General features: G+C 38.6%; 1 protein-coding gene and 1 pseudogene across 1 annotated transcript in view; both read right to left on the bottom strand.

The window, feature by feature from the left end:
* The window catches only part of LOC121445581 (cilia- and flagella-associated protein 47-like), a gene marked incomplete at its 3' end in the record, with an annotated part of 123,182 nt that extends 113,238 nt beyond the window's left edge, over positions 1-9,944 (bottom strand). The window contains 7 exon segments of the mRNA XM_041647720.1: positions 124-251; positions 2,318-2,474; positions 2,741-2,973; positions 4,735-4,873; positions 7,324-7,439; positions 8,476-8,627; positions 9,750-9,944. Of these exon segments, the coding sequence (XP_041503654.1) occupies positions 124-251; positions 2,318-2,474; positions 2,741-2,973; positions 4,735-4,873; positions 7,324-7,439; positions 8,476-8,627; positions 9,750-9,944 (1,120 nt within the window).
* A 12,655-nt stretch (positions 9,945-22,599) lies between these two features.
* On the bottom strand, positions 22,600-23,950 carry LOC121445584 (annotated as a pseudogene).
* Positions 23,951-25,428: the final 1,478 nt, after the last annotated feature.

Raw genomic sequence — 25,428 nt, 5'->3', positions numbered from 1 at the left:
TTATCCAATTTACCTCCCATTTTCTCCCATCAAACTCCTTCCAATTCCCTCACATGTGCTATTTTTTCTCTTAATGAATTTTAACTACTACATATTTAATGGTCTTATTCAGTTCATACTTACTTTTCATGGTGTTAGAGTTATCATCTCTTAAAAATCCATCTTTACTTCCCACAGAATCAAATCTCACAAAGAGGGCATAGTCTTGCCTATGTGAAGGCCCAACATCCTTTTTAATATCAACCACTAGCCTGTTAATATCATAATTAGTTGTTTTTAAAGCACAGGTTACATGTTTTTGTCACTTGTCAATAAAAATAATCAACCTAATTCTTAAATCTATGTAAGCAGATGAAAAGGAATAAAAACACATCTATTACCTATTTTCCAAATTTACTAACAACAAAGACCTCAGAGCATAAAGCTCAAGAAAGTAACTGAATTAATACTTATATTTTTAAGACAAGACTAACTTAAGTGTCCCAATATGCCAAAACCTACATGACATGCCACAGTGTTTATACTGTATTTTTCTGCCAGATAGAATTCACTGTTAGCAAAGGAATCTAAGCAGTCTCTATAGTAACCCATATTTCCCTTAGTAGCAAATTCTGTTACATATTTATTTACTCTCATGAACTAAATTCATATTTATCACCAATCAAGTTCCTCATAATGGACAAGTAATTAGAGAACATAATTTGATATGAATCAGATCTTCTTAGAGAAATGAAATGGAAGAATGGAACATTAAGGGAGAAATGGGAACAAGGGTATAGATAGGTTACACCATAGGCCAGGTCTCTGATTATATTTATCTAGCTTACTTACAGATTAGCTCTTCTGCGAGTAGATACTCAAATACACAAAAAGTGGGTGTGCAATATTAAATGGGAGCACATATAGTATGTTAAAAAACAAATTTAACTAAGACTTCAAATATTCACACCTAAATGCCCATGCTAGACTCCCACAGTTAAAATGCTGTCATAGGAAACAACATTTGGATTTCTTTCAAAGCATGTAGAGGTGGAGGAGGCTAAAGAGATGGCGCTAGAGTTACGAGGACCCAGGCTTGGTTCCCAGCACCCACATCAGTTGACTCACAACAACTACCAATACAATCATATAAAATACAATGGGGACACATAAAATAACATAATCTTGTATTGTTGAACATAATTTTATAGATTTTCCAAAGACACTTCTTAGAAAAGTATCATTAAGATAATTCTTGAATATATGAGTGGGGCAATTAACGATTAGTTTTGATGCCGTAGTTTCATTTCTGTTGACTTGATAAAGCAATGAAGAAGAGAAAGGTTTATCTTAGTTCACAATTTCTGGTCAAATTCCATCATAGCAAGAAAATCAAGGCAACAATGTAAAGCATTTTAAAATGTAAATGTAGTCAGCTCATAGTCACAATACAGAGAAGAGAGAAATAAATAAATGTTTGTCTAGTACTCAGAAAGCTTTTTTTTTTTTTTTTAGTTTTATAGAGCATAAGATCCCGAAACAGAAAATAGCAGGTCTTCCCTCATCAATTAAGGCAGTCTTCTATGTACATGACCATAGGCCAACCTAATACAGTTTATCAATCACTGATTGAGATTCTCAGGTCATTCTATCAAGTTGACAATTAAAACTAACCATCATATCCTCTTAAAACACTCAGCCTACAAAAATCGTGTATCACTAAGTGACAATGCTGTAATGGAAGTACACTAAACATGACCATCTCACAAAGGTAAATTCTTACAGTTGAGAAACAGACTAAGATAATATTGAATTGTTTACCATATATTCAACATTTTCAAAAGTATTTTCAGCCTAGATAAGAAAAGCAAGTACAAAGAGCTATGAAAATATACACTGCATGTGTTTCATTAAATTCTGTGGGTTAACGGAAGTAGATAATGTTGTTTTAACATTGATAGTATTCAGTCAGCAAAGATTCTGTTCAAGTAAGAGCATCACTTCCTATTTGGTGTCATCTATAAAACACTACAGGCATCTCACTATTCCTGAAAAAAGTTCTGGACTGCACAAATCAACTTATGGAATCCAAAACAACCAAAAATTTTACCTCCTCCACCCATTCCCTATAGATCTAGGACTTTAATTACAAAAATATTGTATGTCATATTTATGAATATTGGAAATCTTAAACATGTTAGAAATATTTAGAAATGTATGAAAAATATGATTTTTGCTTTCCTACATGCTGTACTATGACATTAAATAAGTCTGGTTAGTGTATCATAACTAATTTTCATTAATAATTGGAATTACAAATAAATTCACTTTTCCTTACTTTGGGCTGAAGCAAAATGTAATTACAATCTTTTGATAGGGGAGTAAAGTCCCTTCATTGGGAACACAGGTCATAAAATCAGTCATATCTATTTTCTTTATTTTGTTTAAGTAGGGGAGATTATTTAAGGCAATATCTGTCCTTTGATGAATATTTGCTCCCTGTAACATAAAATAAGACATAAAAGCATATTAGGGAAAATGGAAATAACATATTTGAAAGAGTTAAAATAATTATTGCAATTTTAGAACCTAGAAAGTGAAGAGTATTTGTCTCTACAGTAACATATACCTAAACTTGACAAAGGACATGATACATCTCAAAATTTGAGGAGAGTAGAAATCTTCAGAGTAAGTTACTAAGTTGCAGGGAGCATTTGTCTGGTTTAATTCAGACATGATGCACCACTTTCGCTCAATTTACTTAGCAGTTCTTCTCCAACACAGTCATCTTGCATTATTGCCACCCAGTTTACAGTTTCAGGGCTATTGTTAAACAAAAGTGCATGCTCAAGTTTTGATGTTCCAAAGAAAACAGAACCAAACCGTATGCATTCCAATTTCCTGTCACAGTTCATGTTAAGCAATTCGATTATCTGCTCAACCACATGAACTTTGATGTTCAAGAGTGTATCAGGACGACCTTGCAAACTCACTCTATAACATAATAAAACAAGTGTAAGTATTTTTATTATATATTCATATTTATATTCTTCTAATTATTTGAATAAAGTTTTTTAAATGACATCATAACTAAATTAGCAGATTTAAGATTAGTTCCTTTCATTTACTATTAGAGATTATGACGTCACTTTGTGTGCCTACATCTATAAATTGGAACCGAGGCCCAAGCCATCATCTACATTCCAATACCACAGTTCCCTAAATCAAACATACCTCAGAAAAAATTTCAAACTAATTTCAGTTCTCATTTAGCACATCTGGCACATGTTTCTTTCTTTCTGGCATGAATACAATCCTTTCAACTTGACCCCAACATATACCACAAATAACTGGCTATCATCAAAACACTTACATTTTTCTATAATTGTGGGGTTTTATCTATACCATATCTCAACATACCTGTCCTTCCTTAGATTCCTGGCCATCACACACTTCCCTCGGTTTTCATTCTAACTCAATCATGCATGCTCTAACTTTTCATTCTAAGACACAGATCCTCTGTAAATTATTTGTTTCTTCTCTCTTATTAGTCCATATTCCACTCTTCAGTGAAATTCTCAGGATTCCTATGTTTTAGATACCACATATACTCCTAATACCCTGTACCCAACTAATCTAGACAAAGCTGCTTTCTGGGACTTAGAACATGTAAGTCATAGCCAGAGACTCCACAATGACTCTAACAATGAAATCACTCCTCCCATGCCACATATGAACTTTCTTCCACTTTCTTTTGTTCATTAACTCATCAAATGAATTAAACAGGCTTGTATTAATATATCTTAAATCTGTGCATGTCTCTCAATTTTCCCATTTTAGGCCCTAGCTCTGCCTTTTCCTATTTCTTTTTGGCTTTGCTTTTATAAATATCAAGTCAGATTGTCAAATTTCTTTTGTGCTCTCTGATTTGTTTCATGCACGGCTGTTACTGTGACTTTCTAAATTGCAAACTGATCCTCAGATTAATTTTCAGGCTCACAACTGGATCTCAAAAACCACAATAGTAACCTTCAATAAGAAATACATTTCAGGTGTAATTTAGTAGCTCACACACATTACTAAATGCACATCACATCTATGAGTGCACTGAAGCAAACCTCATGAAAAAATTGTTGTCCCATACACCCTTTACTGGATCTTGTGTCATTCCTTTGTTTTAGCCTCACCTCACATCACTCCCTTCTACTTCTTCAACTCTATATTGCCTCTGATTCTTCAGTAGGAAATACAGTTATCTCTAAAGTTTCAAATTGTCACTTTCTCTGCCTGAAATAACTCATGTAAGCCAATCTATCATCAACATTCATTTTGCCTGTACACACACAAACACACACACATACATACACACACACAAACACACACACACACATACACACACACACACACACACACACACAGACACACCAATCATATCATTTCCATTCACTAACCAGATCCTATTTAATGATTAGTGTGTGGTTCAACTACCAATTTATTAGTGGAATCCTCAGACCATTTCCTCGGATCCATAAAACTGAAAGTAGGAGCTGCTATTCTGTGTATCTACATGTCACTTCTGCGTTTGCTTTCCATGGCTGAGCACTATCTACACTTGCATGTCCTGATATGTAGGAAGAGCTACATAAATGAATAGCAAATGAAAGAAAGGGGGTTGGCAAACAAGCAATCAATCTGAAAGAAGAAAAAAATTGAGGTCTATATAAACATTTGTCCAAAAAGATACTCTATATTTACCTTGCCACTTCATTTACAATCTGGGACTGGTCTGCACAGAAATCCACTTTGATGACCTTTGATGACTTAGCCTTCACAATACCACTACTTGGAGAAATCACAATAGGTAACTGACCCTGGTATTCTGTTTTAAACGTGCCTAAGGAGAGTAAGAGGCACAGTTTTTAACTAGACCTTTACAATAGACACACATTACACAGATGATCCACCGAGGAACAAAAAAAAATGCTTTTATTGTGATTACACATACTGGCATCACCTAATAAATCTGAACTCATGTTGAAATTTAGCCCTCAGCAGTAACTAAAAATATTATATATTCATTTTTGAAAAGTACTTATACTAAGAACACTATATATCCACATACATGCTCTTCAATCCTTGTTGTAAGCTGTATGTTTAATCACTGAATTCCATTTTACAAATAAGAAATCAGACACTTAGATATCTTGATCTCTAAAGTATAAATATGCAATTGATGCTTAGTAAAAATAAATTATTTGCCCAGGTTTTTTTCAATTAGTAAATGAAGCAATTAAGTATGACACTTGGTTAAATTTACCACCCAGAAAAGCAGTTTTCTTTTAAAGCATCAGTATTTTTCCCAAAAATATTTGCCCATGTCTACAGATTAATCTTTCATTTTTTCATTAAAAAATACACTAAATATCTCATTAAAATTTAATCTGCATTTGAATTCAGAGTTTTCACATGTAATGTAACTATAATTTGGGGCGATTTTAATCTAAACTGGATATATTACATTTAATCACTAGAGGATTATAAATAAATAAGTTAAGATATTTTGGAGAGAAAAAAATAAAAAAAATTCAATCATATATAATCACTCTGAAATATTACTAGTCTTCAGAATCAAAGAACCTCAATCATTTACCTTAAGAGACTCTATACTTCACATTAGAATCAAACTGAAAATAAGCCTAATATTCTATAAACTCCTAAGCCATGAATATTCACCCATGAAGGAACCAAATCACTGAAAGCTAAATGAACAAAATTGAATCAGAAGTACCTATCAGTTTTATTCTTGTATATTTTATGAGAAAATATGTAATGGGATAGATTGTCTTTTTTCTTAATTCCCATTGTTCAAGCAGGCAGCTAAGAGAAAAACAATCTAGAAGTAAAGAGGACTGGATTTACTATTTCCTTATATATTAGACATGCAGTCTCAAAGAAACAGTCACTATCTAGAATTAGTCCTTGTACTAGATTGGGAGAAATGGCAATCTTGCAGCCAATGTAGCTAACCATCCATCAAAAGAATGACAATTTTTTTTTTTGATTTTTCGAGACAGGGTTTCCCCGTAGCTTTTTGGTTCCTGTCCTGGAACTAGCTCTTGTAGACCAGGCTGGTCTCAAACTCACAGAGATCCGTCTGCCTCTGCCTCCCAAGTGCTGGGATTAAATCACAGAGAAACCCTGTCTCAAAAAAGCAAAAAAAAAAAAAAAAATGACAAATTATTTCCATTGTTGCAATCAATTAAAAGTGTGCATTGATAGCATTGTTTTTCATAGCTAGAACCTGTAAGCAACCAAAACGCCCCTCACTCAATGAATAGATAAAGAAACTGTGGTATATTTACACAATGGAGTACTACACAGGAGAAAAAGTAATGACACTTTGAAATTTGTGGGCAAATGGATGGATCTAGAAAACATAATATTGAGTGAGGTAACCCAGACCCAGAAAGAAAAATATCATATGTACTCACTCATAAGTGGCTTTTAGAAATAAAAAAAAACAGCCTACAATTCACAATCCCAGAGAACCTAAACAACAATGAGAACCCGAAGAGAGACATACATGAATCTAATGTACATGGGAAGTAGAAAAAGACAAAATCTCCTAAGTAAATTTGGGAGCATGAGGACCATGGGAGAGGGTAGAAGGGGAGGGGAGAGGAAAGGAGGGGAGTGGAGAAAAACATATTGTTCAATAAAAACAATAAAAAAGATATTTGTAAAAAGTATGCATAACAACATATACTTTTATGAAAACACCTGGCCACAATAACAATTCCTAAAAATAATCAAGTCTAGAAAAAAGTGTCCTTCCAATGATAAATTATTATAAGCCTTTTACAGACCATGATCTGAATGCCAAGTTGACTATGACAAATAGAAAAAATATTTCAAGTCCACAATGAAACAGGTATCATACCAAAATTTTAGGTAAATACCTAATCAACCATCTAAAGTTCAATTTCATTAAAGATAACTGTCCAATATGATATAGCTAGTAAGTAAGGCATTGAGGTCTAGTTCAGTCTCTGGATTAGCCTATGTCACTTCTATAACACCAACCTGCCTCCCATCTTCAGAAAGATCACCAGTCACATAACCAGCAGGCTGTGTTAATATAGATTATAAGAGGCAGGTTCATTTTTCTTAAATGATTACATAGCTATCCTTTGTAGTCACAACACTTAAGGGCCTTTGGTTCTCAAATATTTCAAATGATAGACATTGTTTCTTGATGACTGGGAAAATCTATTATACTAGATGCAATTTAAAATAATAGCAACTCTTCTAAATTTGTAAGCTTATATGACACAGAACACATACCTGGAGCTTTGCCACGATTAATAATACTAATCTCTTTACAGTGCACTTTACTATTGGCAACTAATATGCCAAAATCAACTACTGGCACAATTTCCAGGTGACAGGTTGGAATCAGCCTAAGAGAGAAGAAAAGAAGCACACAATTATGTGTAACAATAAGAACACCTTCATAGTTAAGCCCATGGAAGCACACACACAGATACTTTACAGACATTTAACTCCTTAAAAGATATTTCAGTTTATTTACAGGTCTATTGATAACACTGCTGTCAATAAAAGGAGTAATGAAATAACATATGCAAACTATAATGCAACCTTTTCTTAACAAGGAAATCAGACTTTATCATATAAGCATGATTTGACAGACTATTCATTTATCTCAATTTAGTGTTACTCTATCATACGTGAAATTCCTTTTGAGAATTTCCACATAAGTCCATTTAATGTTTTGAAACTTATTAAAAGGGGGGAACTGACTTTAATACTTTGAAAAACATAAAATATGATAAATGAAAAAAGCAATGATACTGTATTAGGGGAATATTATAGATACTTTCAGTTGCTATGACCAAAACCAGCTTAGGCAGGCAAATGTTTCTTTGGCTTAAGTATCCAGATCATGGTTTATCATTGAGGGCAGGCAGGAGCAAGAGCAATAGAGACAGGAAAATGCACAGCCGCACTACTTGTTCTCTATGGCTTGCTCGGCTTGTTGTCTTATATATCCCAAGACCATCTGGCCAGTAAGGCACTGCCCACAGTGGACTAGGCCTTCCCACACCAACCATTAATCAAGAAAATGCCCCCATAGACTTGACTGCAGGATAATAAATAAATTCTCTCTTCCCATGGGACTCTAGCTTGTATCAAAATGTCCAAAGCTAACAAGAACAAGGTATAAAACACGATCTCTGTACAATGAAAAAATGTGATTTGCTACATGTGTCTTTAATTTAATGTGTTCAAAGCAGCATGTATGTAGTAGGCATTTTCAGACAGCTTTCAAAAATTCATTGTCTCATATGAAGCAATCTCATGACACATCTATTTTATATTTAGATTGCAAGCTCTACATCACAGAATGTCCTTAAATGAATTAGTACAGTTTAATAAAAACAAAATTGTTACAAGACAGATGTGAAGATTACATACCCAATCAGAGGAACCTCTAGAACTTTATTTCCTGCATAGATAAAGATGTGATCAAACACGTCTTCATTTTTATCAGGATGATATTCCACCATTGCTGACATCTGAAGGCCAGAAGCTAGTTCCTTATCCAGACTCGTCAACAACAGTTTGAACTTAAGTGGAAAAAGATAAAATCAGCACTATTAGTTCCTTATAAAGATTATGAGAAACTAATATTTAGGGAGTGTGTATTATTACCAAGCATAGGTCTTATTCCCACCTAACAAGAATTTTTTTAAAAAAACTTTAAACTGATATACATTAAATGTATATATTTACAGGGTATGATGATTAGACCTGTACGAAAATGCCCTTTTAGTTCCTATCCTTAGAGAGTAGAGATATATCTGTTTCTCCGTAAATTCTCAATAAAGTATGACACAAAACCGCACTTATGCCTCTTAGTAATTCCTGAAGGAATCAGGAACTTTAAGTGTCAGAGGGCAATTAACAGCACCTCAAAAAAAAAAATCGACCTCCTAGGATTTTTTTGAGGTGTTGTTAATTCACCTCATGAATTACTTCATGATTCACTTCAGAATCATGAAGATATGGTGCATAAAATTGGAATTCTTAGTAGATGTAACCATCATTGTATTTATAAAGCTTCACGAATCTGTAATTTTCTGTTAACTAAAAATGAAAACAGGAGTGAGGACTTTTCTTTTTCCAAACACAATTATGAAGAAGCATATTCTCTCTCAGCTTCGCCCCATCTAGTCTTTTCCTCATACCCCCTACTTGAAGTAAAAGATTCTTTCTCCACTCTTTCCCACTCCCTCCTTTCCTTCCTCTCCCTCCTCCCATCATTATTTCGCCTCCCCTTCTCACTTTTCCTATCCCCTTCCTCTCTCCCTCTTTCCATCCCTTTCTCTCTTCCATTCTTTCTCCCTTCTCCTCCCTCCCTCTCTCCCTTCCTTCCTTGGCTCTTTTGTTCCCTCTCCTTCTATCCCTCTCTTCCTCCCTCTCCCTAAGTCTTTACCATTCTCCCTCCCCCTTCCGGCCTTTCACTCCCTTCTCTTCCTCCCTAAATTCTCTTCCTCCCCTTTACACCTTAGCAGTTATCCCTTCCTCCTCCCCCCCCCCCTTTTGTTATCTTCTCCTTCCCAGTGACTACACCTCAGCAAATAAAATCCTTCCCGAATTCCTTAGAAATGTAGATTTTGGTCTTTGGGCCAAAGGGTTGCTCAAGTGCGGAAGCTACCCAGGAGCTTTCAGTACCCTTAATTTATCACCTGTGGCTTCCCAGGCTCTTGAAACCTCATCTTCTGGTTCCAGCGGCCCAAATTGTGTACAACGAGAGGCAGCCGGTACACTTTCCCAGACACTGCATCCAGGAACTTCAGCTCCGAAGGGATTACCCTCAGTTGAACTTCCTTCTTGGTGCTATCCACATCCTGAGTGCCTAAGGAGCCCCGCTCTGTGTCCATCGCGGACCTCTAGATAGCCAGCAACCAGAAGCGGACTTGACCAACTCCCGACTGGCTAGAGTCAACAGATGTAGCTAGGAGACAAGCACTAGGAAACCATTATCCCAACTCCACGTGAGCGCTGACCCAGGCCTCGCCCCAGCATTCCTTTGGAGGCAGTCTCCGGAACTTGCCCCGCCCTGGCCACGCTTCTCTGATGTAAGAGCTGGGAGCTGCGTGCTACTCTCACCCTGGCCCTAAAGTCCCCTCCCCCAGCCCCTGCCCTCAGGCTTGTGCCTGCGCAGCAGACCTGTACTCAGTGAAAGGTCCCAGGGCCTTGGGTTGGGAAACTCGAACAGCAGGTTTCTGTGGAATCAGAGAATTGGTTGACAAGTATCAGCAAAATAATTGGAAAATACTTTACTTTGTCAGCCTCAAATCCAAAAGCAGCTGATGTTGACACAGCCAGGGTTTCAAAGTGGCATTTGGTTTATTGGCCATTTTCCTGGATCCTCCTTTAGAGCAAGCTTAGTGAAAATGATAGTCTGCAGGGTCTATTAAGGCAGCCAAATTTGACTGAAATGAAGGACTTTAATAAGGAGAAAAATGTCAGTGACCTTTAGGCCAGCATTTCTGTCTTTTCTATAATACCAAACTATTAAATTATTATAAAATATAAAAATGTATAAAAATAGAGATGACTAAATAATCTAAAAAAATACATTATTTTTTTCTATTTTTCCCCAGTGCAAGGATCCAGAATCTTGAACATTCAAGCATTCTATTACTAAACTACATCTTCAGCCCCTATATAATTAAATTTAAAAGAAATTACAGACTCAAAAAACAAATGCAATCCAGTGGTTTATTTTTTAATACAGATTTTAGTTCAGCATGACTCTTCCAATACCAAGATCATAAATAGTTTTTTTTTCCAAAAATTATGGAGCAATAATTAAGTAGTCCTAGATTTAAAGTCAACTTATGAATTTATTGGAATTGTTGTTGACAGTTGAAACAAGATTGGAAAAGGGTTGATTATACTGTGCAAATCTCTAGGAAATGATAAAATATCTTCTGGAATTCTTGTCTTCTTTACCAGTGGGATATTTGAATCACCTTTGAGGTTTTTTTTAGAACACAGTACAAAGCTGGCCTAGATCCCTTTGGCAAAGCCAAGTTTGTTCTGTACCCCTGAAAGATTTAGAGTTTGAGTGAATGCAAATCACGGTTCTGGTACAAACCCCTAAACAAACTAGAAAACAATTGGAAACAACAAAGGAATGTCAAAATTCCCTTCTGCACACACTCAAAGAAAAGACTGGCTGAAATCTGAACTGTATAACAACTCTTTTGGCTTTGTTTTCAATTAAGGAAGGCTTTAACTCAGAAATGTCTGCAGTAAGATGGAACACCAGGGAGATCTAGTCCTCTGTTTGCTTTGTGCAGATACCTGTAAGGCCTGTGTTACACATGCCGACATATACATGACCCCAGGGAGATTGAGTTGATAGAAGGCTTTGTGAATTTGTGGTGAGAAATAATTTTGACAAATTTAGACAATTGGGGTTTCTTGGAATAAGAAGAGAAGACATTAAAATAAATTAGTTTTAAGCACATAGAAACAAATAAAATTCTTAATTACTTCGAAAACGGTAAGTTGTTCAGAAAAATAGCAATATTCTCTCATTTCTTTTGTCAGTGAATATCATTTACTGAGTAAATCTCACATAAAAACAGAAAGTTTATCCAAATAAAAGCATAGCATAACTACTTAGTTCAGTGGGAAAATGGGTATGTGTATTTGATGATGAGCTTACTGGTGAGAAAACACCTGACTGTTGCCTGTTCAAATGAAAAAAAAATGAAAACATCAGATTCTGATGAGGCTATAAAGCAACAAGACCATGTTTCATTGCTTCCTTGTCTACAGTGTTTGAAAGTAGGTCCTCTTGCATGACACATGACCTACCACTGAGTTATAACCCAGTCCTATTTTACTGACATACTGTCTCAGTAAAATATTGAGATAGTTTCTCACTGATTATTCCAGTTTGGCCTTAAATTCACATTGTAGCTCAAGCAGGCCTTGAATGTGTGATCCTCATGCCTCTCTCCCAAACAGTGTGGTTTATTAATCTTGAATCACCAGATTTTGCTCCTATATAGTGACAATTTGTAATTTGGCAACCATTCTGGAAAACAGTTTTGAAAATGTTTGTTAAGCTAATCACATAATGACCTAGCCATCCACAAGTTATATCCATGGTCATTTATTCTAGAGAAACACACACTTGTTTGCACAAAAAAAAAAAAAAACACTTGAGTGTTACAAATATGAGCTTTATTCTTAATAATGAAATCATGAAACAATCTTGTGCAGCTCACTCAGCTATCAACAAACAATGTGAAATATATCCATTCTTAAAATACCACTCCACAATGAGAATGAATAATATATGTTGAATATGTTGAAGTATAGGTGCCACTCTGAGTATTATAAAGAGTGAAGCTGTAACAGGGTCCCAGATCTTAGTAGGCCTAGAAATCTTAGCATAACTGACTCCATTATGGAAGTGCCATTCAGGCTGTAAAACTCAGCACACAGACAATAGCAACTGCCAAAGCTAAACCAAAGGCCTAATGCATCAAAATCCATAGTTCTAGGCAAATCCATAGTTCTAGAAAAGTCTCTAAATGTACTAACCCTGCTTTTTGACTTGTGTAGTTGTGCTTCTGGCTAACTGTTCTTGTTTACTGAAGTATGTCAATCCAGGACGTGGCATGGGGTTTGTGTTAAAAGCTCAACCTAAGAAAGGCTTGGGGCTACAATGGAATCCTTAACATACAGTGTAGTCACCAGCTGGCTAATAGGGACTTTTTTTTTCATTTTTTTATTGAGAAAAGGAGAAAAAAAAAACAAGTTTCCACCTCCTCCCAGCCTCCCATTTCCCTCCCCCTCCTCCCACCCTTCTCCCCCTCCTCCCACCCTTCTCCCCCTCCCCCCACTCCTCTCCCCCTCCCTCTCCAGTCCAAAGAGCAGTCAGGGTTCCCTGCCCTGTGGTCAGCCCCTAATAGGGACTTTTAATTGACTTGAATTCATGTCCTAGCAGTCTTCTCTGGTGAATACTTCTAGAAGTCCCACCAAGATCCCAGAGACCAGACCTTGAGACGTGTGTGTGTGTGTGTGTGTGTGTGTGTGTGTGTGTGTGTGTGTGTGTGTGTGTGTGTGTGTGTTGGGGGGTGATCAGCACAATCTCAGATGTTCTAGGTCTTTGATCAGTCTCTGCCTAACACTGCAGAGGGGTTTCCCCAAAAGGAAATGAATGAGAAAGTCACCTGGTCTGTCAACTCTGGAGTTATGTCTGGTTATGGGCATGCTGTTTGGACACATAGGAGGCACAAATGCTGATCTATGTGAGATGTCACTAGATTCCCTGTCTGTTCAAGTGTCTCTATGTGTCTTTCTATGTGTCTCTGCTAGTTTTGTTTCCATGTAATTGACCAGTGTGTTTCTCTCCTGTGAGACCTCCCCCACCCTACCACCACCACCACCACCACCCCCGACTCCCGCAGATTAAGACCTGTGTCCTCTCCTGTTGGGGACCTAAATACTTTGGCTTTGCCAGGTCACACAGAGATACCAGTATAAACTCGACCTGTCCCACTCCAGCACTTGCTTATTTTGTTGCTTGACTTAGGATCACAGTCATTGGTTTGGCTCTGTGTGGAGGTAAGGGACTGGCCTCTCTCTTCAGGGCCCCCAGCCATCTAGGTGGAATGCGGGCAGGGATGGAGAAATAGTACACCCAGGAGATCATTCCCTCTGTTCTGAGCAGCCCTGGAGAGGGGAAGAGTTTCCCCAGGGCTGAGCCTAAAAGATAAGAGAAAATTCCACTCCTTTATCTTTTGCTTTAATGTCTCCTTTCAAAGCTTTGGTCTGTAAAACCCACCTGTCTCTGGAAAACTCAGAAAAACTGCTTCTGGGCAGGGCAGGGGGAGTCAGTGCCAAGCCTTGAAGCCTGGACGGTGAGGATTTTCCCTTCTGTCCAACACTAACCAAGGACTTTAAGCATTTTTCTTTTTTTTTAAATTGACATGGTAGGACAGCCCCCTCTTATTATTTTTTTTTATTTTTTATGGTTTATTAAACTTTATTTTATGTGCATTGGTGTGAAGGTGTCAGATCTCTTGCAACTGGATCTTCAGACAGTTGAAAGCTGCCATGTGGGTGGTGGGAATTGAACCCAGGTCCTTTGGAAGAGCAGTCAGTGCTCTTAACCACTGAGCCATCTCTCCAGGAGTTTTCACAAGGTAAGTTTAGAAAGATTAAAGACAGTGGCTAAAAAAGATTTCCTCTGTTACACAGTTGGTCCTGTTTTGTTGTTGTTGTTGATTTTAAAAAAAGAAGAAAGAAAGTTTACAAAGTTAGAAAAACATAAAGGTATAGGTAAGTCCCCATTGATGGAGGTAGCTCAGAGAGTATTTAACCACAGAGAACTGACTGGTACAAGACCTTTTACATGAACTGAAAGTCACCATCACCTTCTCTGATGATGAGACACAGTTACACAGCAAAATTTTGGTGCCTTATCCTTGGTCAGAAAAATATCTCCTAGCTGAAAGTTCTGACTCCAATCAAAATACACAGTTGGATTATCTCTCTGAGGGACTACAATGATTTCCAGGGTGATGGGCAGCTATCAATCCCCCAGGACTGGCCCAACACCAAACTGGTATAATTTCTCAACTAACCAGTTCGGTTACCTCCATCCAGATTAAACAATACCCAATGACCCTGAAAATAAAAGGGAAAATTGTAGTTCATATTGCCTGGATTGAAGAGAAAGTCATTCTGGTGCCTTGACATTCTGGTGTCATTACTGCTTATGAAGAAACTTGGGACCTCTGATTCTCATGCATCTGATTCTTTTCAGAGAAACAGATACACTCTGTCTTCCACTTAAAAGATATATTCTTCAACCAGCCTGGTCTACAAGAGCTAGTTCCAGGACAGGCTCCAAAACCACAGAGAAACCCTGTCTCGAAAAAACAAAACAAAGCAAACAAAAAAAAAAAAAGATATATTCTTCAGCTCTCCATTGGCAGACGTGAGTCAAACCAATTTTACTTTTAAATGGACAGACTTAGTGGGAGGTTACAGAGGGCAACATTCCTGGACCAGGTTGCCCCATGATTTAATGACACTAAATGCAGACTTCCTGCCCTTCCTTCAGAGGTTTCCTGAAAAAAATAGATTATAAGAGAGCCACAGAGGGGCTGCTCCAAGAGTTTCAGACCCTGAGCTACAGAATATGGGCCAAGAAAACTCAGCTTTGTAAACCACTACCTATCTTGGTTACCAGCTGAGGGAAGGCAAAAGGAGCCTGTCTCAGAGTAGGATTGCTGTCATCCTTCAGATCCTAACTCCAAAGACTAAGAGACAGGTTCAAGAGTTCATAAGTGCAGCTGGATATTGCTGCCTCTGGATGCCAGAGTTTGTAGAAATAGAACAAATGGATAGCACTAAGCCCTAATCTGGACTGAAACTAAGCAAAATACAAAAGGGGTTTTAAAAATTTGAGGACATGGAAAACACCCTGTACCATATCTGGTGTGGAATAATCTTTCTGTACACTGTGAAGAAGTGTCACTCGGATTGATTCAATAAAAAACTGAAAAACCAATATCTAGCTTGGAGCAGAGAGAATGCTGGGAAGAAGAAAATGGAGCCACCATTCAGATGGAAAGGTTGAAAGACACACAGGAGGGCTGGTAAATTCCATGAATCACGTGGCAACACATAGCTGAATAGAAAGGGGTTTATTTATGAGTTAATTAGAAACAAGTCTAAGCTACCAGCCAAGTTTTCTTAACTAGTAATAAATCTCCATGCCATGATTTGGGAGCTGGCTGGTGGGACAGAAAAATCAACCCCACAATGAGGCTGAGGCTTTCCTCCAAATAGCACCAGAACACTGGCTGTCTAATGACTGTGTGATCCAGTACGAGGCTTTAACCCACACCCAACCTCAAGTGAGAGACCCACTCCCACTAATTTGACTAAACCATCTTCCCTGATGGTACAGGTACTCATCAATGACTGTCATGAGATGAAAGATGAAAAACAGGTATGTGGGAGCTGCAGTAGTTACTTTAACTGAAACTATTTGGGTCCCAGTCAGGTACCTCAACTCAGAGAGCAGAACTGATTGATCTAACACAGGCTCTCAGATGGGGAAAAGGAAAACCAACTACTGTACGCACAGATTGTCAGATGGTATGCTTTTACTACTGGGCATGTCCACCATGTGATCTATAGAGAAAGAGGGCTTCTCATCACTGGGGAAAAGGACATCTTAAAAAAAAAAAATTGATCTTCCTAAAGGTTATTTGGCTCTTCCTACAAATTTTTGACCTCCCCTGCAGGGCTACTGACCTGGCTGCCTTACAAAGGGCCCTAAGACCAGTGAGGCCTATTAATATTCTGATGATATGCCATGACCCACTGCTACCTGAGGCTCCATGATAAAGATGAAGTGGACAGCTCAAACCCAAAGTTTGATAAAGGACACTAGAGGGAAAGTTCATTTTCCTAGAAACAAATTTTAGGATTCTGGTAATTAACCATTACGAGCGTACTAGACTGGGGTCCACAAAACTTTCTGAGTTGCTCAGAATAATGTATGTTAACTAGACTGGACAATCTAGTGTGAAAGTTTGCTTATTCTGATGCCTGCTACTCTGCCTTGTGGTTTAATTTATCTGGATAAAAGCAGTATCACCTACTGAGTGAGGTAACCCAGACCCAAAATGATGAACATGGGATGTACTCACTCATAATTGGTTTCCAGCCATAAATAAAGGACATTGAGCCTATAATATGAGATCCTAGAGAAGTTAAATAAGAAGGTGAACCCAAAGAAAAACATATAGTTATCCTCCTGGTATTGGAAGGAGACAAGATTGCCAGGCAAAAAATGGAAACTTGGGGATGGGGATGGGGTGGAGATAAGGGGAAATGGGAAGATAAAAGTGAGAAGGGGAGGATGGGGAGAGTTTGGGGGAATAGGACGGTTGGGATGGAGGAAGGGTGGATATGGGAGTAGGGAAGTATATATCTTAATTAAGGGAGCCATTTTAGGGTCGTCGAGAGACTTGACTCTAGAGGTGTTCCCAGGTGTCCTCAGCTAGATCCTTGGGTAGCTGAGGAGAGGGAGCCTGAAATGGCCCTATGCTATAGCCATACTGATGAATATCTTGCATATCACCATAGAAACTTCATCTGGCGATGGATGAAGCTAGAGACAGAGACCCGCATTGGAACACTGGGCTGAGCTCCTAAGGTCCAAATGAGAAGCAGAAGGAGGGAGAACATGAGCAAGGAAGTTAGGACCATAAGGGGTGTGCCCACCCACTGAGACGGTGGGGCTAATCTAATGGGAGCTCACCAAGGCCAGCTGGATGATGGAGCATGTGATCAAACCGGACTCCCTGAACATGGCTGACAAGGAGGGCTGACTGAGAAGCCATGGACAATGGCACTGGGTTTTGATCCTACTTCATGTTCTGGCTTTGTGGGAGCCTAGCCAGTTTGGATGTTCACCTTCCTAGACCTGGATGGAGGGGGAAGGACCTTGGACTTTCCACAGGGCAGGGAACCCTGACTGCTCTTCAGACTGGAGAGGGAGGGGGAGAGGAGTGAGAGAGGGAGAGACGAGTGGGAGGAGTGGAAGGGAAATGGGAGGCTGGGAGGAGGCAGAAATTTTTTTTCAATAAAAAAAAAAGAAAAAAGAAATATACCAAGGCAGCAAGCAATAACTGAGAAGCCTTTTTAACAGCAAAAACCAAAAAAAAAACCCACACACACAAAAAAGCTTATGAACACTAATTTTAGAATGTCATTTTAGAAATAGTTTGGTTGCCTTAAATTCTTTTTTTTTTTTTTGCCAGAAGTATTTCTCAGTAGAGGATACTGGAGGTACTCTATAAGGAGAAGGACATTTTGATTTGGAGTTCCAATGTACTACTGACTACACAGTCATAGCAGCATGCTGAGTTTTCTCTGACATTAGGTTTTGTCGTATAGTTCATCTCACCAGTGCCTGCTTCTTGGCAGTGTACAGTGGTCACCAACATGCCATAGTAAACAGCTGATACTTTCCTCAAGGAGTTTGCAACCAATGTATCTGATGAGACACTTCTCCATAAACAATCTTTTCCCTTATACCACAGGGATACTTTCTACCATCACGTTACCAGAACCACATCTATATCATTTAGTTGAAACGCATGAATACTCTATATCTCAGTGCTGGGTGTTGGGGCTAAGGAAAGAGATCTACAGTGCTTTATGTCAGAGGTAGAATGAATACTCTTTACATTTGCTATTTCTACATTATTTAGAATCAGCTTTACTAGCCAATATCTCATAATGCTTATAGTCTATCTATATTTTGGTTAATAATTGTTCTTATGAAATTTTACAATTCTAACTACAGTGGTAATTGTGAATAATTGGTAGGAAATTAGAAAAGCAAATATGCTATGGCAACTACAGTGCCTTGTTTTAAAACATTTTATAGATTGTTTTGTATCTTGAATGCAACATCTATAGAATGTCAGAGTCACTCTTTTTTGTTTTCTTCCAGTTCAGTATAGACTGCTGCATGTTGAGTAAGACTTGTGATCCCAGAAGATAAACTATCTATCACATGCTATTAGTTTGGTCATGCTTTTGGGCCTGAGCACAGAGCTGAGCCCTTTCCAAAGGGGGAAAAAAATTAATGCTGGTAAAAACAGATTACAAGATTGCCTCAGAATTAGAGAAGCTATCATTGTGCTTGAGGGTGATGAAGTGTCAACTGAAACGTGAGCCTGAGTGTTTGCTTCAATTGATTACTATTACAGTAATGATGAGTAAAAGACTGACCTGCGGAATAGGTTCTACTGAATTCAGTTGGCTATTCACCAAAAGAAAAAGACAAGTTCAGAGATTATTAAATCCTGGTTCAAGTGATAGTCAAGAAATCAAAGTGCTTCCATGCCAGTCTAAAAGAAGCTCTTATATCTTGTAATCACACAGCTCATGTTGCGAAAAATCAAACATAGTATTTAAGTATGGGAGTTGTTGAATTAAAATGAAATTTTTAATTTACAGGCTTGTTTAGTTGCTTAATTTAAGACAGCAAAAGTAAAAATGGGATCCTGAAATACTGAATGGAGAAAAGAAATGAAGCTGATAATCTTGAAACCTAGTGTGGAAATTCCAAGGATTTTTGCCCCCATAAAAGCAGTATGCCGCAGCTAGCAAAGCAGGCTTACAAGCACATATGCTATGAAAGCATGACAGACAAACTTGATTTTCAACTTGATGAGATCTAGCATTACCACGTAAACAAATCTCTGGACCTTTATGTGAAAAATTATCTAGATTAGGTTTGCTGAAGTGGAAAAGCGACCCTAAATGTGGGCAGTACCATTCCATCCTTAACAGGCTGATTCCTGGGCTGAATGGGAAGGAGAAATGCAGCTGAGCACAAAAATTCAAGACCCTCTGATTCCTAACTGTAAACACAATGTGACAAACTACTTCTTTTTTTTTTTTTTTCCGACCAAAGAGGCTTTAATGGCACCAGATAAAAAAAGTATATCTCAACCTAGGGTATCATATAAATGTCATCATCTGAGTAGCTAGGTTTTTAGATTTTAGTCTTAACAACCCCCCAATTTCTGTGCCACAGATGACCATTTTACAACCTCTTCTTATCTCTCACATTATTGCTTATATCCCATGAAAACTACAACTGCTTTTAACAAACTTGGCAATACCTCTAACAATTTTTTTTTCTTTTTTCTTTTTTTTATATATTTTTTTAAATTTTTTTTATTAAGAAAAGAAGGAAAAAAACATAAACAAAAAACAAGTTTCCACCTCCTCCCAGCCTCCCATTTCCCTCCCCCTCCTCCCACCCTTCTCCCCCTCCTCCCACCCTTCTCCCCCTCCCCCACTCCTCTCCCCCTCCCTCTCCAGTCCACAGAGCAGTCCGGGTTCCCTGCCCTGTGGTAAGTCCTAGGTCCTCCCCCCTCCGTCCATATCTAGGAAGGTGAACATCCAAACTGGCTAGGCTTCCACAAAGCCAGCACATTAAGTAGGATCAAAACCCCGTGCCATTGTCCTTGGCGTCTCATCAGCCCTCATTGATCGCTATGTTCAGAGAGTCCGGTTTTATCCCATGCTTTTTCGGTCACAGTCCAGCTGGCCTTGGTGAGCTCCCAGTAGATCAGCTCCACTGTCTCAGTGGGTGGGTGCACGCCTCGTGGTCCCGACTTCTTTGCTCATGTTCTCCCTCCTTCTGCTCCTCCTTGGGACCTTGGGAGTTCAGTCCAGTGCTCATGTGTGGGTCTCTGTCTCTATCTCTATCCATCACCAGATGAAGGTTCTATGATGATATGCACAGGATAGCCAAAACAATCCTATACAATAAAGGATCTTCTGGAGGCATTACCATCCCTGACTTCAAACTCTATTACAGAGCTACACTAATGAAAACAGTGTGGTACTGGCATAAAAACAGAGAAGTCGACCAATGGAATCGTATAGAAGACCCGGATTTTATCCCACAAACCTATGAACACCTCATTTTTGATAAAGGAGCTAAAAGTATACAATGGAAGAAAGAAAGCATCTTCAACAAATGGTGCTGGCACAACTGGATGTCATCCTGTAGAAGAATGAAAATAGACCCTTATCTATCACCGTGCACAAAACTCAAGTCCAAATGGATTAAAGACCTCAATATCAGCCCGAACACACTGAACCTGATAGAAGAGAAAGTGGGAAGTACCCTACAGGAGATGGGCACAGGAGATCGCTTCCTATGTATAACCCCAGAAGCACAGACATTAAGGGCAACATTGAATAAATGGGACCTACTTAAACTGAGAAGCTTCTGTAAAGCAAAGGACATAGTCACTAAGACACAAAGGCAACCTACTGACTGGGAGAAGATCTTCACCAACCCCACAACAGACAAAGGTCTGATCTCCAAAATATATAGAGAACTCAAGAAACTAGACTTTAAAATGCTAATTAACCCAATTAAAAAATGGGGCACTGAACTGAACAGAGAATTCTCAGCAGAGGAAGTTCAAATGGCCAAAAGACACTTAAAGTCGTGCTCAACTTCCTTAGCAATCAGGGAAATGCAAATCAAAACAACTTTGAGATATCATCTTACACCTGTCAGAATGGCTAAAGTCAAAAACAACAAGGATAACCTTTGCTGGAGAGGCTGTGGAGGAACGGGTACCCTCATCCATTGCTGGTGGGAATGCAATCTTGTGCAACCACTGTGGAAGTCAGTGTTTCGGTTTCTCAGGGAATTCGGGATCAACTTACCCCTGGACCCAGCAATACCTCTGACAATTTTAGAACAAGGACAATGTATTGTTGTTATATGTGTTGCTGTAAACAATCTTAATTGGATTAAGAATGTAGCTTCAAAACAGAATTCTTTCATTTTGTCTTAAACAGCACAGCATAAACATCCCCAACGATACATTAACTTATATATAAAATATGGAATGTCTTCAATATTTTTCTTTTATGTGGCAACACAATAGTATATGCAAGTGAAAGTACTGTTGATGGGACAATAGGACACTTATCTGGGCAATGTTCTAGTTAGTCAGGTTTCAGCATTCAAAGGCTACGTAAACAAATATTCATTTTAGTATGAAAAACAGTATTAAAACAATTTTATAAAGATGGAGTATACATACCTTATTCTATACCCTGGCCATTTCATGCATAGCTTGACTTCTCTCAGTCACACCTCTTAGCCTTTAGAGTGGTGCTATAAGGATACATGAAATGCCTGACAGATGCCAATTTTTCACCATGAAAATTCATAATGGCTTAAAAAATAATATGCTGGATTTCAAAATTATGTACTTTCATTTGAAAAATTTACCATAAATGCTTCCAAAACTACAGGGTTTATAACACCTTGCATCTATGAGTAAACATTTACTTAGGCATTGTCAAATTCTGTTTAGTAACTTCCCATGAGCCCTCTCATCTCAGGAAGGTCAACAATAAACTGTTTTCTTCTGTATATGCTGTTGCCCACTTTTAATAATGAAAAGAATGCCATGTTTGAAACCAGCTGCTTCTCCTTAAGTCTCAGAGTTTATGTTCTGTTTCAGTGTTACCTTATTGTATACATACAGAAGGGATCTCTCAGCTATGGGAAAAAAAAAGCAAAGCAACCCTCCCATTTCAGGGCTTACAAACTGGTATCCTTCTTTTTTTTTTTTTTTTTAAGAAGTTAACTTTAAAGGTTAAAGATCAAGAACAGGCAGTTTCAAAAACCTAAACTGATACCAAATCCCAAAATTACTCAATAGTTATTGCAGACAGCTCTGACATTGGGGGTGGGGTCATCTTGGGTGGCCTAGGCATGAGTACTGGTCTTTGGATGCCCTTGCACATCCTCCTCCATCTCTGCAAGCCCACCAGGAGACCCCAAAGGGAAAGAACTTTCACAATTCTGGGTTGAGGAGTCCTGTGAAATCACAGGTATTTGAATAGAAAAGATGCTTTCAAAAGTGTTTTCTCCAAGAGCATACTGAACAAGAGTCTCTTCTTGCTCCTGGTTTAAGTAGTCTGGCACTAAGAAATCACTTCATGCTTTAGGCGATGGGCACATCTTTACTGAGCAAGCTCTGGTGAAAATTTTTACAGCAGTCACACTGAAATGGTTTAATTCCTGAGGATGGATAAGCATGAGCTGTTTTAGGTTCTGAATACTAGTGAATTGAACCCCACAGGTTGGACATTGGAAAGGTCTGTCTGGACCATTTGGACTTGGTTGCTCTGTTCTGCTGGTAGAAGGAGCAATGTAGAGTTGGAAGGGATACTGAACATTTTCTTTCGTCATTGTCTGTATGAGCACTGGTGCTAGAAGTGATTTGAAGTGTAGGCTCCTCTCTGTAACTCCTTCATCTACTGAGCCTATAGGGGAAGACTGTAGACTAATCAGAAGATCCTCTTGAACTGGATTACTTCCCAGCACTGTCTGCTGACCACTCCGTGAGCTCTGAGATGCAGTGGCTGGGACAATTCCTCATGGACTTCCTCAACACTTAATCTTTCTACTTTGACCTACACATCTTCTTCTGTCCCTAGAGGCAAGGTAGTTTTTGTACTCTCACAAGTCACGTAGTCATTCTTCTACTGCCTCAGACAGGCCAGGCAACTCTAAAATCTCGGTATTCTCTGTCTGCTTTGCTTTCTCAGGCTGAATCCTTCAATCAATTCCAAAAGGGAAAGTCCATGGAAAAGCTAAAGAAGAGTCAACTGACTGATTTTTCTTTTCTGCATAGGAAGTTGAGAAATTCAATACTTGGGGTAAACTTGTTTGTGTACTACATTTTACCGGACTCTCAGGAGACATCACAATGTAGCTTTTGAGTTTTCTTTGGCATTCTCGGCAGACAGGAATGGTCCTTTCCACAACACTGCAATCTGAAGACAGTGGAGAAATACTTCCATCTCCAGAAGTAAAATTGCAGTTAGAACTATTTTCTTGCCCAGCATCTAGACCCTTTTCTGGTTGGCTATGTGGTGTATTCCACAAAATACTTGATTTCATGAACTCTAATCGGGTACTAGCAACACTAAACATTTGCATATAGCTGGCTTCAGCTAGAACATCAATAATATTTTCTGTATTAATTGGCAGAGTGGCTGTGTAAGCATATTCTAAAAGAGGTATAAAGCCAGTCACTGAAACATGATGCAGATCCAACACATTTTTGTTCTAATCCTCTGCTTGGCCCACACGTTTTTTGCAAAAGAAATCACTGCAAGCTTCTAGTACCACCTTTTGAGCCTGAAAGATTTTATGCTGGAAACGAAAAGTGATATCACAAAAATGTCCATCATTTCATAACATATTTAGCTTTCCCTGCATTTCCTGGCTGTGGGAAGAGGAGCTGTGAGTAAATATTTTCACACCCATCTTTTTTTTTTCCTCTTCTACTGATGCTCTTCAAGGATGGAATAAATCAGAAATGTCCTGCTGGCAGCAGGGGTGGGGGGTGGAGCCCACGGCTGGCTCTTCTCCACACCCACCCGAGGCTCAGGGAACCCTATCTTGGCAGCCCACCTAGGCCAATGTGCAGCCTGAAAGTGGGCACTCATGGTGGCGCCACTCTTCCACCCGTGTACCTGCTACGTGTGAGAGTACAAAGCACGGGGAGGAGAAGGCCCAGCACCCCTACTTCTTATTCCTACTTCCATACCTTCTGTGTTATGATGGACTGTATCACCCGGATCTGTAACCTGAAATAAACCCTTGCTTTAATTTGCTCTTGTCAGGTATTTTGTCACAATAATGAGACAAGTAACAAATACAGAGGCTGTGACTTTTTATTTTTATAATGTTCTTTTTTTACATGTATTTAGTGTGTGTGTGTGTGTGTGTGTGTGTGTGTGTGTATGCAGTTTTGATTGACAATATGTATATGGAAGTTAAAGGACTAAATGTGGGAATCTTCTACTTTTTCTACTGTATAAATCCAGTGGATTGAACTTAGGTCCTTTGGCTTAGGGTCAAATGCCTTTACTTCATGAGGCAGTTTGCTTTCTCCAGTGTCCTCTAAAAATCATTTATTCTTTAGAATTTCACACACATATAGGCACACTATGTACTTTGATACTCTGATTATCTTCTCATTTCTCTCTCCTTCCCACTGAACCCCTCTTCACCTCATCAATTTCCTTCCTACTTTTACTTCTTTTAAATTTTATTTATGGCCTATGTTATTTAATTATGGTTTCCTGCATGATTAGAGGTAGTGATTATGTATTTGAACAGGGGTAACTTATTAGTGGCTGCAGCACCGAGGAATGTGCCTGCTTTACCTGTAATAAGCTAAACAGCTTATAGCTTCTATAAAAGGAAGGGTAGGATCTTGTGATCCCCCTTCACTATCAATGCTGGAATGCTAATGGGCTCAGTCCTGTGCAGGTAGCCACTGATGATTTGGAGTTATGGATGCAAAAGTGATGTTCTGATCAGAAAATGGGATTTTATAGGCCTCTTTCTATACTCCAGCTTCTAGATTCTTTCTACCTTCTCTTACGAGCTGCTCCTTGAGCTTGGATAGGGTGATTTGGATGTTCAACAGTCACTTCTTCTTCTTCTTCTTCTTTTTTTTTTTTTTTTTTTTTTTTGGTTTTTTCGAGACAGGGATTCTCTGTGGCTTTTTGGAGCCTGTCCTGGAACTAGCTCTGTAGACCTCTTATTATATAACTAGTTATGAATCTTTAAGTGCTGCCCACTGCATGTTGGAGAATCTTTCTATTAAGGTTGAGGTTCACAATGTCCCCCATAGCTCTCCTTCTCAGCAGGGATCCCTCTTCTCTGCCTAAACCTTAATTGGAGAGTATCTCTAAGCACAGATGCCTGACCTTATTTAGAGGATAACGCTGCAC

Source organism: Microtus oregoni, unplaced genomic scaffold, assembly GCF_018167655.1.
Source record: "Microtus oregoni isolate MIOR12 unplaced genomic scaffold, Mior012 000215F_ref0000472, whole genome shotgun sequence".
In the NCBI taxonomy this organism is placed as follows: Eukaryota; Metazoa; Chordata; class Mammalia; order Rodentia; family Cricetidae; genus Microtus; species Microtus oregoni.
This window is presented reverse-complemented; position numbering and strand designations above follow the sequence as displayed.